The sequence below is a fragment of the Enhydra lutris genome, unplaced genomic scaffold (genome assembly GCF_002288905.1).
Source record: "Enhydra lutris kenyoni isolate GAN:26980312 unplaced genomic scaffold, ASM228890v2 scaffoldscaffold144, whole genome shotgun sequence".
NCBI classification, from domain to species: Eukaryota; Metazoa; Chordata; class Mammalia; order Carnivora; family Mustelidae; genus Enhydra; species Enhydra lutris.
In genome coordinates this window covers 300,588-315,260 of record NW_019154228.1, presented here as the reverse complement: position 1 = coordinate 315,260, position 14,673 = coordinate 300,588, and the positions used below count along the sequence as shown (strand labels likewise).

At 57.3% G+C, this 14,673-nt stretch overlaps 1 protein-coding gene across 1 annotated transcript in view; it reads right to left on the bottom strand.

The window, feature by feature from the left end:
* Positions 1-14,673, bottom strand: part of LOC111140003 (E1A binding protein p400) — a 97,116-nt gene that overhangs the window by 4,202 nt on the left and 78,241 nt on the right. Inside the window, exons 47-52 of the mRNA XM_022492393.1 lie at positions 9,709-9,916; positions 9,435-9,604; positions 7,477-7,695; positions 5,425-5,620; positions 4,881-5,005; positions 2,865-3,011 (exon numbers count right to left, since the gene is read on the bottom strand). Coding sequence (XP_022348101.1) covers positions 2,865-3,011; positions 4,881-5,005; positions 5,425-5,620; positions 7,477-7,695; positions 9,435-9,604; positions 9,709-9,916 — 1,065 coding nt within the window. The remainder of the gene's footprint in view (positions 1-2,864; positions 3,012-4,880; positions 5,006-5,424; positions 5,621-7,476; positions 7,696-9,434; positions 9,605-9,708; positions 9,917-14,673) is intronic.

The following is a 14,673-nucleotide window of genomic DNA, read 5'->3' as shown; positions in this document are numbered from 1 at the left end:
AATGACATGACATACTTGTGGCGGACTCCGAGGCAGTGCTGACTCCCATTGTAAAACCTGAAATCACCGGAAAGCACTTTCTAGTTCACTGTAAACAGGATCTGCTAAGACCAAGAGAGCCCGTGCCTGGAAGCTCTCGGCCCCGGTGGGAAAGCAAGACTCGGGTAGCAGGAGCAGGACGTCCCTGCACAGGGTGGGCCGGCACGGCCACCCACAGAGGGACTCCCAGTGTCAGAGCCAAGCGGAGGCGGGAACCCAGAGCAAGGAGCCGAGGCACGGCAGACCAGAGGCCAAGTCCAAACTCGGGCAGGACCGCTCACCAGCCCTGCAGCTGTGCCTGTCACCCAGAGGGGTCTTCGAGGAAGTCGGCTGCCTGAGGCCCTGAGCTGCTGTGGGAGGGAACACAGGTTCAGAACCAAAATGACGCTGCCTGAGACACACCAACCCTCACACCACAGCCGACATGGCCCTGGCAGTGCCCACGGGCGCCCAGCAGGAGTCAGCCTTCAACCCAGACCTCGAAGCAATCCTAAGATAGGCTTCAAGGAGAACTGGTTCCTGAGAAAATAACTACTACAAATATAAACACAGTTCCTGAGACAGCAGTGAAGACCCAAACTCCTTAATGTAAACGTAGCTAACAGGTGAGAATCTAATTAAAAAAGCAAAAATGGGAAAAAAAAAAGAAGGAGAAACAGATAAATGCAAAAGCAGAGTGGGAGATGCCGACGTATGCCTGTCAGTGACGGACATGGAAGGACACAGAAGTAACCGAGCAGTAACCAGACGACCTGACAAGGGCACCCGGCACCATCGTAAAGCAAGTCTCACACCTCCCACTCTGTTACAGAATTGCTGATGATGGGGTCCAGCCACTGTGGGCCTGGCACGGGGGTGGGGGGCTGCTGCCCCCGAGCTGGAGAAGTTCAGGTGCACACAGGGATGGGACAAGGCACCCAAGAGGTCACGCAGCTTCAGGGACCTGTCCAAAGGCAGGCAGGACTAAGAGTCTGCAACGGGGCTAGCCGTCGGCCGCAGCTGTGAACCTGGGGTCACAGGCCCAGAGACCGACTGAGGCCTTGAGACTGGGGGAGACAAAAACCACCATAAAAAAGAATGAAAACGTTCAGCAAACTAGGTGAAAATTCTGACTCTACTGAAAGGTGATTTCAAAACTCAGACCTTGCGAAACAATCACATGAACAGGGATACAGCTGACTTCCCTACATACCACCAGCCAGGGGGGCTGCGGCCCTAGCCAGCATGGCAAAGCGGAAGAACTGGGCAAGGGAAGAGGAAGATGCCACCGCCACTTGGCGTGGGCCACCTGCCCGGGGACAAAGGAAGTGCCAGAGGCCACAGATGACTATCCCAGAACAGGGACCGATCAAAGCAGTGAGGTTCAAAAGTCAAGGCACCAAAAGAAAGGCCCAGACGGAAAACAGACGCCCAGTAACACACGATTACAGAAGCATCCGAAAACACCAGTCACTCAGGAACAAATCCAATCCAAGCGGTAAGACTGTCCTGGGAAAAATTCAGAACACCCAAAGGGCACTGAAAAGGCCAGACGGCAAAAGATGCATCGTGTGGGTGAGTCTACGGTCAAAACGGCAAAGACATCGCTTTCCCCCTTAACGTCGTCTAAAAAGTGAACGTGGCTCCACGCCCCGCAGACTAGCACATGCACTGCCACAGCGACGTACGCAAGCGCAATCCCGTCGGGAGTCACAACAGCTCTGCCTGTGCTGAGTGAGCTTAGCACGCAGACTTGAAACTGCCAGGGAGGTGAGGAGGGCCATGGACAGCAGCACGTTCTCAATAGGAGGGCACGGTCTGCCCTGGGGGCCAAGGCTCACCATGTGGCCACAGGGACGGCCACATAGGGACCGCAAGGCCGAAGAGCGCCCCACACACGACCACACACGACCTACGCCAGAGTCGCATGATGGGTCAGAAGGAAAACGGTGCTGAAAACAACAGGATATTCTAATGGGAAAATTGAGCTGAATTCCTAGTCTTACATTGTCTGGACAAGCCCATTCCAGGAAGATGAGAAACCTCAGTGTCAAAAAAAAATTACAGTGTTTTTAGAACACGATAGGAAAGGAACACCATGACCTCTGGGAAAAATTTCTTAAGACACAAAAGCACAATTCAGAAACAGAAAAACTGGTCACTGCAACACGTTGAAACTAAGAACTCCTGTTCCTGCAAAGACACCACAGAGTTAAGGGTGAAAATAAGTCACAAACTGGGAGCAGCCAGTGAGCGGGACGGAGACCTGAAAGCTCCCAGAGGACAGGAACGGCGCCGGGATGACATGTAGCCAGCACTCGGCAGAAGGGAACCCTGACCATCAAGATTCACAAATGGCAGAACTGCAGGGCTCGGCAGGAGATGCAGGAGCAGGGCGAGGCTGAGCGGAGGCTTGCAGGGCTGGGACCGCAGCAGAAGCCTGACAGACACGCACACACTCACAGCACAGCTCCCCCCACCCCAGGCAGCCACGTGCGGTGCCCACACTCAAGAAACAGTCACTGCTGCTGAAAGGCCGGCCGTCTGTAAGTTCCACATGCCAGGAGCGAGGCCCAGAGCAGCCCCCTCGGCCATCAGCAGCAGAGCAATGGAGTGTCAACTCACTTAATCGGGGAGGACCCCCCAAGACGTGAAGGACAACCCCCAGAGTGTGACCCCAGCATGGCCCCCAAGCCATACTCCATGACCCCAGAGGTGGAAAAGCCAGCGAGGAGTGTCGGGGGCCAGCCACCTCTGTCCTCGCTCTCCGGAGCCCGTACATTGACCACTCACTTTCCAGGGCACCTGCTGTCCCGCGAGCCGCCTCGCGCCCGACTCGTGCTCACCTGGATCTGGGTCTGCACCTGCTGGGTCCCAGCCAGTTTCTGGGCCTGGGAGATGGGTGTGGTAAGGAACTGCGTTTTGAGGGTTGGCTGGGTGGCATAGGTGACCTTCTGTGGTTGGCCCTGAGCAGCAATCTGCTGTGCAGCGATCTGAAGGAAGAGAAGACCGCCCAGGTTAGAACCAGGCCAGGCTGTGTCCTCTTCTTGGAGTGCCAGGGCCTCCCCTGGGCCCCCACTGCCCCAAGAGCCACAGTATGACCACTCCACACTCCCGGCACGCCTGCCCTCCGCCCAGCCCTGCAGCTGCCTGGCCGGCACGCCCAGCACCCCCGCCGGGAAGTCCCCCGCCAAGACCAGGCCGGGGTTCGTCTTCACGTCCTCTGCCTGCTCATCACGTGAGTGAACGTCTCTTTCCTGAATCTGACTTGCAGATTCGGGCACATACTCCAAAATACTGAGCACAAAGGATAACAAACCTATAAGCACCGTCCCTGCATGATTAACTTCTCTAAGTTTTTTCTGCCAGAAGAACGGGACTCCTACTCCGAAGACTAAGCACACACGGTGTGTGTTTTACAAAGCCACGGTTACACACACATATTTTTCTAACGTCTCAGAACTTTTCTTTCAAATCCCGTGAACATCAGACCAAGGCTGCAGCAACCTCTCGCTCGGCGGTAAGCTAAGCCCACTGGATTACCCAGGCCCACCCGGCGGTGTCCCTGTCCTGCTGTGACCAGTGCCCGTGGCAGGCTCCGACGTGAGAGCTGCCCTGCAGCCGAGCCCAAGGACAGCTGGAGAGGACTGGGGAGGGGACTGAGTGCTGTCCCTCCCGGAACTGTCCACCAGCAGGGAAGAAGGCAGCGCCCAGAGGCGGGTGTGCTGACTCTCTCCATCAGAGAAGACCCCAGGCCACAGCTCTCCCCGGAAGGCAGGAGGAGGCTATCTGAAGGGCACACGTCCAGCACAGTGGGCTGCTGCTGGGACAGCTCCTTCCTGGGGCCCGGCCCACACTGCTCTACCAACGTCCCAGTGCCTTTGCCCTCACCTGCCTCCCCACCTTCCTTGCCGGTGTGGCCCCTCCTGGCTGTCGGGCCCTCCTAGCTCATCACCTCACCCTGGGCTGCTGAGGACCGCTCAACTTCCAATTCCCTGCTGTCCCCACAAACCACAGCAGCGTCAGGGACGGGCAGGATCTCGGCCCCCGCCAGATCGGGGCTTGGCTGCTGCCCACAGAGGGGCAGGACATGTGCACAGCCCCACACCCAGTCAGCTCCGTGACTCCAGGTGAGTCGCTTCCTTTCTCTGATCCTGTTTCCTCAAAGTAACGTGCAGCCCTGCTCTGAGCACAGGCACCAGCGGCCCGGAGAGCTGCAAGCTCACACGGGGAGCACCTCAGGCCGGGCACCCGACCCCGGTTCCGAAAGCAGGAGGGACAATGCCCGGTGTGAACACGGAACACGCACATCTGCACCCCGGGCCACATGCTGCCAGAAGCACACGGAGCAGAGCGGGGGGCACGCTCTGCTCCTGGAGGTCAGTACAGCGCCTGCCCGGGGCACAGCCTCAACACACTGGCCTACCGACAGCTCCGCCCAGGCCCTGCCTCCGCTCAGAGCCAACTCCCAAACGTCTGAGTCAGGGAGACGCTGACAGCACTCCTTCGGGCCCCTCCGCCCGGCAAGCACACACGGGGCAAGGACGCGGTCCTATCACTCTGCACACCAGGAGCCCCGGCAGTCACGCACCAAGAGCTACACCCGCACCCCTGGGCCCCTCGGGCCCAACCCATCCACACGATTCCACGGCCGGCTTCACGGTTCCCCACCGGCTCCCGTCACCACCTTCTCCTTGCAGGGCCTTGTTGCAGCTCCCACCCCGAGACCTTTGGGCACAGGTCTTCTGTGTGTGTGGCTGCCGGGAAGCCAGGAAAGGCCCTTGCTGGGCCTTCCTGCTGTCCGTGCGCTCCGTGCCCAGCGCGCGGCCAGGACGACGGGAGCCCGCCCGGGGAGCCGGTACCTTCTGCTGGACGGCGGCCGGGCCCGGGGCCGCCTGGGGCTGGATGGCTTTCTGCTGCTGCACGGCCTGCTGCTTCAGCTTCAGCAGCTGCTGTACGTGCACGGGCTGCGCCACAACGGTCTGTCCTGTGAACAGCGACCAAGACTTCAGTCACAGTGCTCTGTGGGGACAAGGGTCTCACGACCTCCCTGAAGCTCCCTCCATGTCCCGGAACCGCTGAGCTATTCCCACTGACTGCTTTCCGTACAAAAAGCCGCACGCGGAAACTAGGCCAACACAGACAAGACAGACGGCCCGCGGCGATCCTGAAAATGTCTGTGGGCCCGCAAGGACATTCAAATAAAGGTGTGGGGAGTTCCGAATGGTAACTGGTTAGGGCAAGGGCTGCAGTTTGTCCTGGGGCACCTCTGAGAGGCACTCTGGCCAGACGGTGCCCGGACACGCTCAAAATGGGCGTCCGCACAGAAGCCAGCAGGAGACCCGTTGCCCCGCTCCGGCTCTCGGCGGGACAAGGGTGGAGGAGGAGGGGCTGCCCACGAGGTACCTGCGGCTTTCTGCGGCTGTCCGATGGCCACGCTGATCCCGGCGACGTTCATGGGCAGGGTCGTCACACCTGGCGAGGAGACCACGGCCGCCGGCACCGACACCACGGGAGGCTTGGCCAGTGCCACCTGTGCGGGCTGGGGTGCCTGAGCCTGCATCTGCCCTTGCGCCTGCAGCTGCGAAGGGGGAACCCGGGTCTAAACAGTGAAAACGGGAGAGTCCACAGATATTCGGGATGCCATGTGTCTGTGTCTTTGCAAGCACTCCCCCCGAGAGCTCAAGTGGATTAAGAGGACAGATCCACAAAGGTGGGAAGTGGTCGTCCGCTGAGGGGCCACACTTCACAGAGGACTGCGCTATGCTTCCTAACCCATCAGCAACCAGCGTGGGGAGCCCAAAGCTGCTCGCCCGCTCTCATGCTCAGACCCTGCTACAGGGAGCCCAGGAGTCAGGCGCTGCTGCTCCTCCTCCCGGCTTCAGAATTCCGAGGAGCCCCATCCCGCTGGGTTGCCTACAGACTCATGTCTCCCACTCCTCCGGCTACACCTGAAGGTCAACCACCACCCTACAGACTCGCGCTCCAGTGTCCTGTACAGAGACTCCTACAGTCTCCCACTTCTCCGGCTATGCCTGAAGGTCAACCACCACCCCAGCCCACGACCACCGCAGCCCACAAACACCAGCCCACGACCACCCCAGCCCTTCCCGCAGACACACCTCCTGCTACTCAGTGTCCTGCCGCCACCAAGCACTTGTGTCCCAAACTTAGATCTTCAGAAAACAGACCCATCTTACCTGTATAAGCACTCAGACTACCTGAGAAAACATAAAGAAGTAAAAAGCACCCCTAACCCTCAAACTCCCCACATCTGAATGTGAAGGCCAGCACCGAGCCCATCAGACGCTGGTCTTACCCACGTGACCTACTGTGCAGGTGTGTGAGATGGGACAACTTAGAATACTCTGTAGTATTTGTACTGTTTCTCTCCCTTTCCAAAGTCACGGACTACCCCAACATGGGGACATAAACTCCCCAGTTAACACGGACCTGTCTCCTCTAACGCGATTCAAACAGCAGGACCGCGCGTACGTCCCACTGTCCTCCCTCCACTACTGCTTCCCGCAAGAAGAGAACCAGGACCGCCGGTTAGGTGCACGCTGCGTAGCTCAGGGACGGGAGACCCTCCCAGAGTGGAAGCCAACCTGTTTGGCCAGTCCCGCGTGAGCAGTGCGGGTTCCCCATGCTCTGGCTGGCACCTGGGCTTGCCGCCCTTCTCTGAATTGGCATATCTTGTGAACACGGTGAGGCCACACTGTCTTTCCCAGTTTCAGTCCATGTCTACCCTGCTTCTTAGAGACGTGAGGTCAGGGCGAGGCGCCCAGGTGAGCTGCAGGTGATGAGCTCTCGGACTCAGACAAGTTACTGACTGCGGCTGAGGGCCTCTGTTTCTGCCACCTGCACACCGGAGTTCACGTTCAAACATCCACCCCGGCCTTGGCAGTGGTCTCTGGGCACGGACCACAGGACAGGGATAGAGCCGAGGGCAGCGGCTCGCCTCATGGGACGCTGTCCCTCCCACAGGACATTTGATGGATGCTTGTTGAATTTAACTGAGCTTCCCTGCCACTGTTTTCACTGCGACATTCTGCTCCTCTTCAGAAACCTCCCGCGTCTCTCTGTGCCAACAGAGCACAGGGAAACCAGAGCCTGGCGTTCTGGCCTTGTCCACCTCCCCACATGGGTCTCCTTCCCCGCAACCTCTGCTCCAACCATGTGGGCCTCATCCCCAGCAGAAACCTCGCCCTCCCTGCGCCGCCCAGCCCACCATGAGCTCTGCAAAGCTCCAGGCCTGGGAAGCAGGACGACGTGAGAGCCTCCACTTGTATTTTATCCTGTCCGAGGACAACTTAAGCTCCTGGGGGAAGGCACCCATCTTCTACTTGACTTGTAGGTCCGCCAGACACCTGACATGGTCCTCAACAAGCAGTAACAATTCAATTAAATGTTAAAAGACATAGCTTTGGAAAAACAAACGTATCAACTGGAACTTACGAGCCGGGCCACCTGGAGGTTGGCCACGGTGGTGCCCGTGAGCAGGGCTCCGGGCCGCGGGGCCGTGACCGTGGCCAGCTGGGGGCTCTGCTGCGGCGTGGGTGGCGGGGCCTGCACTTGCACTTGTGTAGCGGGCTGTGGGGGCCCTGGCGGGGCCTGCGGTGGGGGGGCCTGCTGGGGCAGCTGCAGTTTCTGCTTCTGCATTTTGATCAGATGTTCCTAAAACCCAGATAAAGTAGCTTTTCATCAATATTAACTGCATTCCATTTTTTATAAATCTCGGTTTAAGTTACTGTTGTTCTATCCATCAAACACCAAGGCAGACAGTGGCTAGCACACAACACGCAAACCACCCTCCAGGGGCGTTCTGACAGCTGTTCCATGTCCCTTTATTAGAAACTCGTGTACCGCTGATGATAACCAGAAACGGTGACTGACACATGAGTAAATTCATAGCAAAATTCCTGTTTCTTCTCACTTACAAGTACGTCAACTTAAACCTATAGTACTATAAAATTTTTAGAAAGTCTTAAAACCATGGTCCTTCTTGAATTTTGTAAACTTACTACGTGCATCACCTCTCAACTTTTCATTCCAACTGTTTCCAAATGACTAAATTGATGAATAAACCCCAAGTCTTTAAAAGAAGTGACAGCATCGAGGCGCCTGGGTGGCTCAGTGGGTTAAAGCCTTTGCCTTCGGCTCAGGTCATGATCTCAGGGTCCTGGGATTGAGCCCCACATCGGGCTCTCTGTTTAGCGGGGAGCCTGCTTCCTCCTCTCTCTCTGCCTGCCTCTCTGCCTACTTGTGATCTCTCTCTGTCAAATACATAAATAAAATCTTTAAAAAAAAAAGAAGAAGAAGAAGAAGTGACAGCATCAACATGTCAAAACAGCCCAAAAATATGTTAAGGAATCAATTTTCTTTTCAGAAAACTTCTAGTGTGTAGTTCATAACTATCTGAAAATGACAGTGACTCTGGAATTGACTCAGAACAGGAAAGAGTGGAGAATCCAGATGCAGGCCAACCAGCAGGTAAGCGGGGCTCTGGCCGCCAAAGGAGGGAACGCGGGGGCACAGCCGGTCATCATATTCTGGGGAGAGGCAGGAAGGGGAGAAGGCCAGGCCAGGAGAGCGGGCAGCAACTTTCTAACTTAGCGCTGTCCCCAGACTTCCACAGTGACAGGCATATTCTAGAACTGGCCTGTCCAACAGGCTAGCCACAGCCATGCACACCCGCTGCGCCCTTGAGCGTGGCTGGTGTGACTGAGCGGCTGAACAGTTTACGTAGCTGCATTTCCTCTCTCTGGCATGCATGCTGGGGCTGCAGCAGGGACCCTGCGGCTCGGGCTGGCACGTGCTCCATGGCCCTCTGGCATGCCCGCCTGTCCCCTCCGTAACCGAGAAGGGGCAGGTCCAAGGTCAGGTACTTACTGTGGCCGGCCCAGCAACTAGCTACAGTTCTAAAACACTGTCTTGTTTCTATTACATATGCTTCTCCACTCACTTTTCCGTGCCAAGCAAGAACACGTCTCCGTTTTGGCAAGAAGACAGTACCTCCTTTCAAACTGAACGCATTTACACACACAGCTGCACAGCGGTGCACAGGGTAGCCAACCCAGCGCTCAGCACTGCAAAGGAACCACGCACGAGGAGACCAAGCATCCGACACCTCATCCTGGAGCCCGGAGCAGCACTTCCCGCCAGCATCTTCTCTCGTCGGGCACGGACCTGAGCGGCTTTCTACTTCTCCAGAGCCCGGGCGGCTGCACAGAGCCCCGACAGCAAGCAGGAAGACAGGGCCCCCAAGTGCTGTCAGCGGCCGGCCACGCGGCCACAGACGTGTCTTTAGGAGCAGCGCAAGCACACTCCCACAAGGACAGCAGCAGGCCTGTGCTTCCAGCTGAGGGACACACGGGCCCCCACAGCGGGCGTGCGGTTTCCCAGGAGACACTCACCGGGGTCAACTTGCCGACAGCCTTGATCTGCGCCGGCGACGGGGCCTGGCCCTGGATCTGTGGGACCTGCACCTGAGACGGCGGGGGTGGGGGCGGCGGCGGCGGCTGCTGCCGGAGCAGCTGGAAGTGTGCGGGAGTGATGGCCTTCCCGGGCAGCTGCACCCCTGTGGCTGGGAGAGGGGACGCCGTCACGCTGCGCACACGTACTGCCCGCCTCTCCTCCCACGACAGAGGCATGCACGTGTGCTCACCACGAAACCCCACCTGCCCTTACCTTGGGACACCTGAGTCACCAAAGACCGGGTCGGAGTCTGCACTGGGGTCAGGCTGGTAGTGACCACGGCTGAGGCTGTCACAGAGGTAACCGCTCGAACACCTTGGGTTGGTGCTAGAGACACAAGGTCGGACGTGGCCGTGGCCGGGGAGCCGACGGCGCGAGGCTGGGTGTGGACCACCTGGGCTGGAGCAGAGCCTCCGGAGGTCTGTAAGAGGCAACGGGGGAGTCGTCAGGTACCTCCGCGCTACACTTCAAGGCTTCCCCGTGCAGTGGAGAAGACAAGAGGACATCTGTCTCTGAACCCAAGGAAAGGAAGCAGTTGCCAGAGCTCGGTGGTTTGACAATCGGAACGCCGGAAGGAATATGCTTCACCTGGGCCTTGAGTTTCAAAGTGGGCCCGTCAACCACAGAAAAAAGCCGTTTCAGGTGGCAAGACTCCCACTCCCATTCTGACACTACCCTGTCTCTCTATCCGCACTGGATAGACAGTCTGGTCCCCCGGGACACTGTGAGGTTCTGACTACCCTCCGGACACCTGTGCTTGCTCCCCAACACACGGTGTAGGGTCCCACTCTCCACCACCGCCCCCTCCTGCCTGCGCAGCTCTTGTGGCGGCACAGAGCCACCTTGCGGTCCCCCACACCCCACATGGACCCGCACAGCTACAGCCGCCGAGTCCTACCACCCACTGTGGACAGACCCCACCGGCTCCAGCTCTGAGACAGCTGGCGCACGTGCCACCTGCCTCCACTGGCCCCTCCGTGTGGGCGACCGGGACGTTCCTCCAGACTGCGCAGTTCGCCCCCAGCCCTTCTGCGCGGCCCCACTCCTCCCGCATGAGCAACTCCATCGACGGACGCGGCGCTTTCTGTTCAAGCTGTCCGGCTCCGCGTGTCCCCAACTGTGTCTCCTGCCTTTGCTCACAGCGTTTATTCTCACTTTCCCCCCCAAAGTCTGGAAGTTACACTCCTTTTATGTTCTTGGTGGCTCATCTAAAATCGTACTATGAGGGGCGCCTGGGGGGCTCAGTTGTTAAGCATCTGCCTTCAGCTCGGGTCATGACCCCGCGGTCTGCGGATCAAGCCCCACATCGGGGTTCCTACGCAGCGGGAGCCTGCTCCTCCCTCTGCCCCACCCCCCACCCCACCCCACCCAGCTTGTGTTTGCTCTCTCTCAAATAAGTAACTAAATAAATGAACTTTTTAAAAAATTATACCCTGGGTACTTGCCAACGTCTCACTGACAGTCTCACACTTTTCCTGAACGGGAGTCCAGAGCATCTCAGCACCTCGGCCCTTGGCCGGCTTACAGCCGCGGACCCCACGCAGCGCACCCCTGCTGTCAGCCCCGTAGGGGGTCACGGCTGCTGGGGGGTCAGTCTGCGCCTCGCCTGTCTGCTGTCACCACCTCTGCGCTCACTTCTCAGACCTTCTGCCTCAAGTGTGTCCTTTCGTCTGGACCACCTGCTGCTAGCCCGCCCAGTGTCTGCTTACAAGTGTCACTGAACCCGCGTTCTTCAAGCTATTTCCGGAACAGGCTGCGCAGGGTAAGCAGCGACTTGCGGTTCTCGGAGCACAGATTACACTCCGGAGGCTCCTGGCTTCCCCACCCCCGACGACCCCACTGTGCCCCTGGCTGAGTCGGGCTCCGGGGGGACGGCTGCATACACGGCGCAGTGTCACTCCTCCGACCTGGAAAATTCCCATCTTCCAGCATCGCCCTTGCTTGCCCTCCTCCCCATCTTGAGCTCTGGGTAACCACACTCCCCACCCTCCCGGTCGGCCTCCCATGACCTCACGGCACTCTTGCACGCCGCCCCTGCCGTCATCCTGCACTGCATTCGGGAAAATGCCTCCTGACTTCTCGTCCGGTTCCCTAAGTCTCTCCTCAGCGGTGTGTGAATAGCCCATCACCAGGGACCTCTTCCAATTCTGACGACCATAGTTTTCATTTCCAGAAGTTCTCTACGGTTGCCCTTGAAGAGTGTGGGGATTACGAGCACCAAAGCCCCCACACAGTTGGCAATCCACGTACAAGGTTTTTGACCGGAGCCTTACTGCTAACAGCTGACTGCTGGCCGGAGGCCCTCCTGACAGCACAGCCGGTGAACACCTACTCTGTAAGTTACGTGCTTTGTACACTGCATCCTTATGTTAAGTTCAGCTAGACCAAAAAAAAAAAAAAAAAAAAAATTAAGAAAACCGCAAGAGGGCACTTGGGTGTCTCAGGCATTAAGCATCTGCCTCCAGCTCAGATCATGATCTCAGGGTCCTGGGATCGAGTCCTACATCGGGCTCCCTGCTCGGTGGGGAGCCTGCTTCTCCCTTTCCCACTCCCCCTGCTGTGTTCCCTCTCTTGCTGTGTCTCTCTCTCTCTGGCAAATAAATAAATACAATCTTAAAAAAAAAAGAAAGAAAGAAAGAAAGAAAGAAACAAAGTAAGGATAGCACCCGGCACTCAGAGGAGTGTGTAGCTCCTGGTCTTGGGGCCGCAAGTTTGAGCCCCATGTTGGGCTCCACACTGGGCATGGAGCCTTCTGAAAAATAAACAGAAACAGAAGCACAGGTGCTTTATGATCCACACCCACGAACTGCACTATGCCACGTGGGGGCGGCTGCCCGCGGTCTGTTTCCACGGGTGCCACTCTTCCATCCTGTGTTGGGTTATCTTCCACCGTGCACCACTCGCTACGCTGCCAAGTCACTCGTGGAGGGTCTAAGGAGCCCAGGTCCCAGGTGAGCTCCCCCAGGGCACCTGCACCGGCTCCTGGCTACCCACCCGGGAACCCCGCCCAACTGAGGCCACATCCGCTCGAGCTGCAAGCTGACAGGCCAAAATGTGGCTACAGATTTGCAGGTGGAAGGGGTCCCCATCGGGCCCCTCCACTCAGCGACAGCATAGAGGGCAGGCGGGTTTTCCTTCTGCTTCAACCCCGCCCCAAGGGCTCAGCCACAGAGCTCCCATTTGAGGGGTCAGCACCTCTGTCTCCTCCGGGGAGAGCAGGAGAGCCCGGGGCTTGTGCTGGAGCCTCCCGCCAGATCAGGTAAAATGTCCACAGCAGACCCAGCCTCAGGGCACCGTTTTTCTCTCCGGGTTTCTTCCCTGAGATTTTGCCCTAATCACTACGTATTCTTTGGTCAGCTCTCTTAAAACTTTAAAAAAGATTCAAAATTTTTTTATCCAACAATTTTTGTTTCACTGGGAGAACAGTGTAAGTCACCTCCCCTTGTCATCAGAAACAGAAATCTGCTCCTGGACTTCCAAAACAGTTTCCACTCTGCTCAAATCTAGTCTGTTACACACAGCATCGTATCTGTGCTCAGGCACTAGCAAGGGCTCAAAATCCATACTCTCGCTGGCCACCCAAACTCTGCGAGCAGCCAATCTGGGATCTCCCGGCACCAAGAACACACAGCCATGCGGAGCCTCCTGGCGGGTACAGGAATCACCGCCACTCTGTTCATGCCTGTGCCCCCCTAGACAGACCTACTCGCTGTGCCTTGTACACCCCACACACCTTCCCAGCGCCGCTTAGCTGTTGGGGGTGGGGGGTGATGTCGTCCTGTCCGTCGGAAGCCCAGGAAGCCCGCCCCGTCATCGGCAGCTCCTTCCCAGTCCAGGCGCGGAACTGGAAAGCCGGCCGCCTGTCTGATAGTTACTCTTCCCACATCTCCAGCAAGAGTACCCTGTCTGTGAGAGTTCCTCAGAAAACACAACATGGGTGAGTTCCTTATCTTCCAAAATATTATACGTAGCAATCAGCCTTTTGCAAAATGAAGCGTCGAGTGCCATGATCTGGGCGTTGCACTCTCACAGGAGGAGCGGGTCGTTCAGAGAGAACGCTTGTGGCGCCACAGGCCCCCTTACAGCTCTTGGTGCTTGTTAACGCGGCCGGAGCAAAAGTGACTTACTGCCAAGTATGAAGAAAAATAAATAATCCTAAATCACACAACTAGAAAACCTTTTCATATATGCTGTGCCACCTAGAGAATATGCAAATGTTTCAAAGAGGATTTACTGAAGTACAATTTACATACAGTACAACCCCCCCACTTCAGGTACATGGACCTATGAACGTTCCCGAACGCAGACCACCAGGTAGACACCACAGTCCAGACACAGAACAGACTCCACTGCCTTCTCCCCGGTAAACGGAATCTCGCAGCACGCGAGGCCTTCTGAAACTCTCACCACAGCAAACTGTGTTTAGAGCAAACTGTGTTTAAGAGTCGCACTCCCTGGGGCGCCTGGCTGGCTCAGTGGGTTGGGCCTCTGCCTTCGGCTCAGGTCATGATCTCAGGGTCCTGGGATCGAGCCCCGCATCGGGGCTCAGCGGGGAGCCTGCTACCCCCAGCCTACCGCCTGCCTCTCTACTTGCTTGTGATCTTGTGCTCTCTCTCTGCCAAATCAATCAATCAATCAATCTTTTTTTAAAAAAAAGGAGAGCCCCACTGACTCGGCAGACCGGGACTTCACCATGTGTATCCTACAAGTACTTTCCATGTTTTCCATTTCTATTTCTCGAACAGGAGATGTCACTGATTTTGATAAAGACCAACTTACTAATTTTTCTTTCATGATCCATGATCCTAGGAAATCTTTGCCTAAACCAAGGAAGCACAGATGTTCTGTGACTTTCGCCTAAGAGCCTTACATTTCTGGGTCTCACACTCGGGTCGATGATGCACCCGGAGGGACTCTTCATACCCGGTGCAGTTACAAACCACAGCCCAAGCCTGCGTGCGGCGCCACGGTCCTTCCAGCACCGCATGGGAAGCCCACCTTTCTCCTCCTGGCACTCCTTTGGCACTCTTACTGAGGGTCAGCTGGCCGCAGACCCGGCCTTCACTTCTGGACCCTGCATCCCGCTCCACGGAGCCATGCCCATCCTTCTGCCAGCGCCACCCTGTCTCAATTACCACAGGAAGACCTTTGTAGAAAAGACACTTCTCTGAGCCCAAC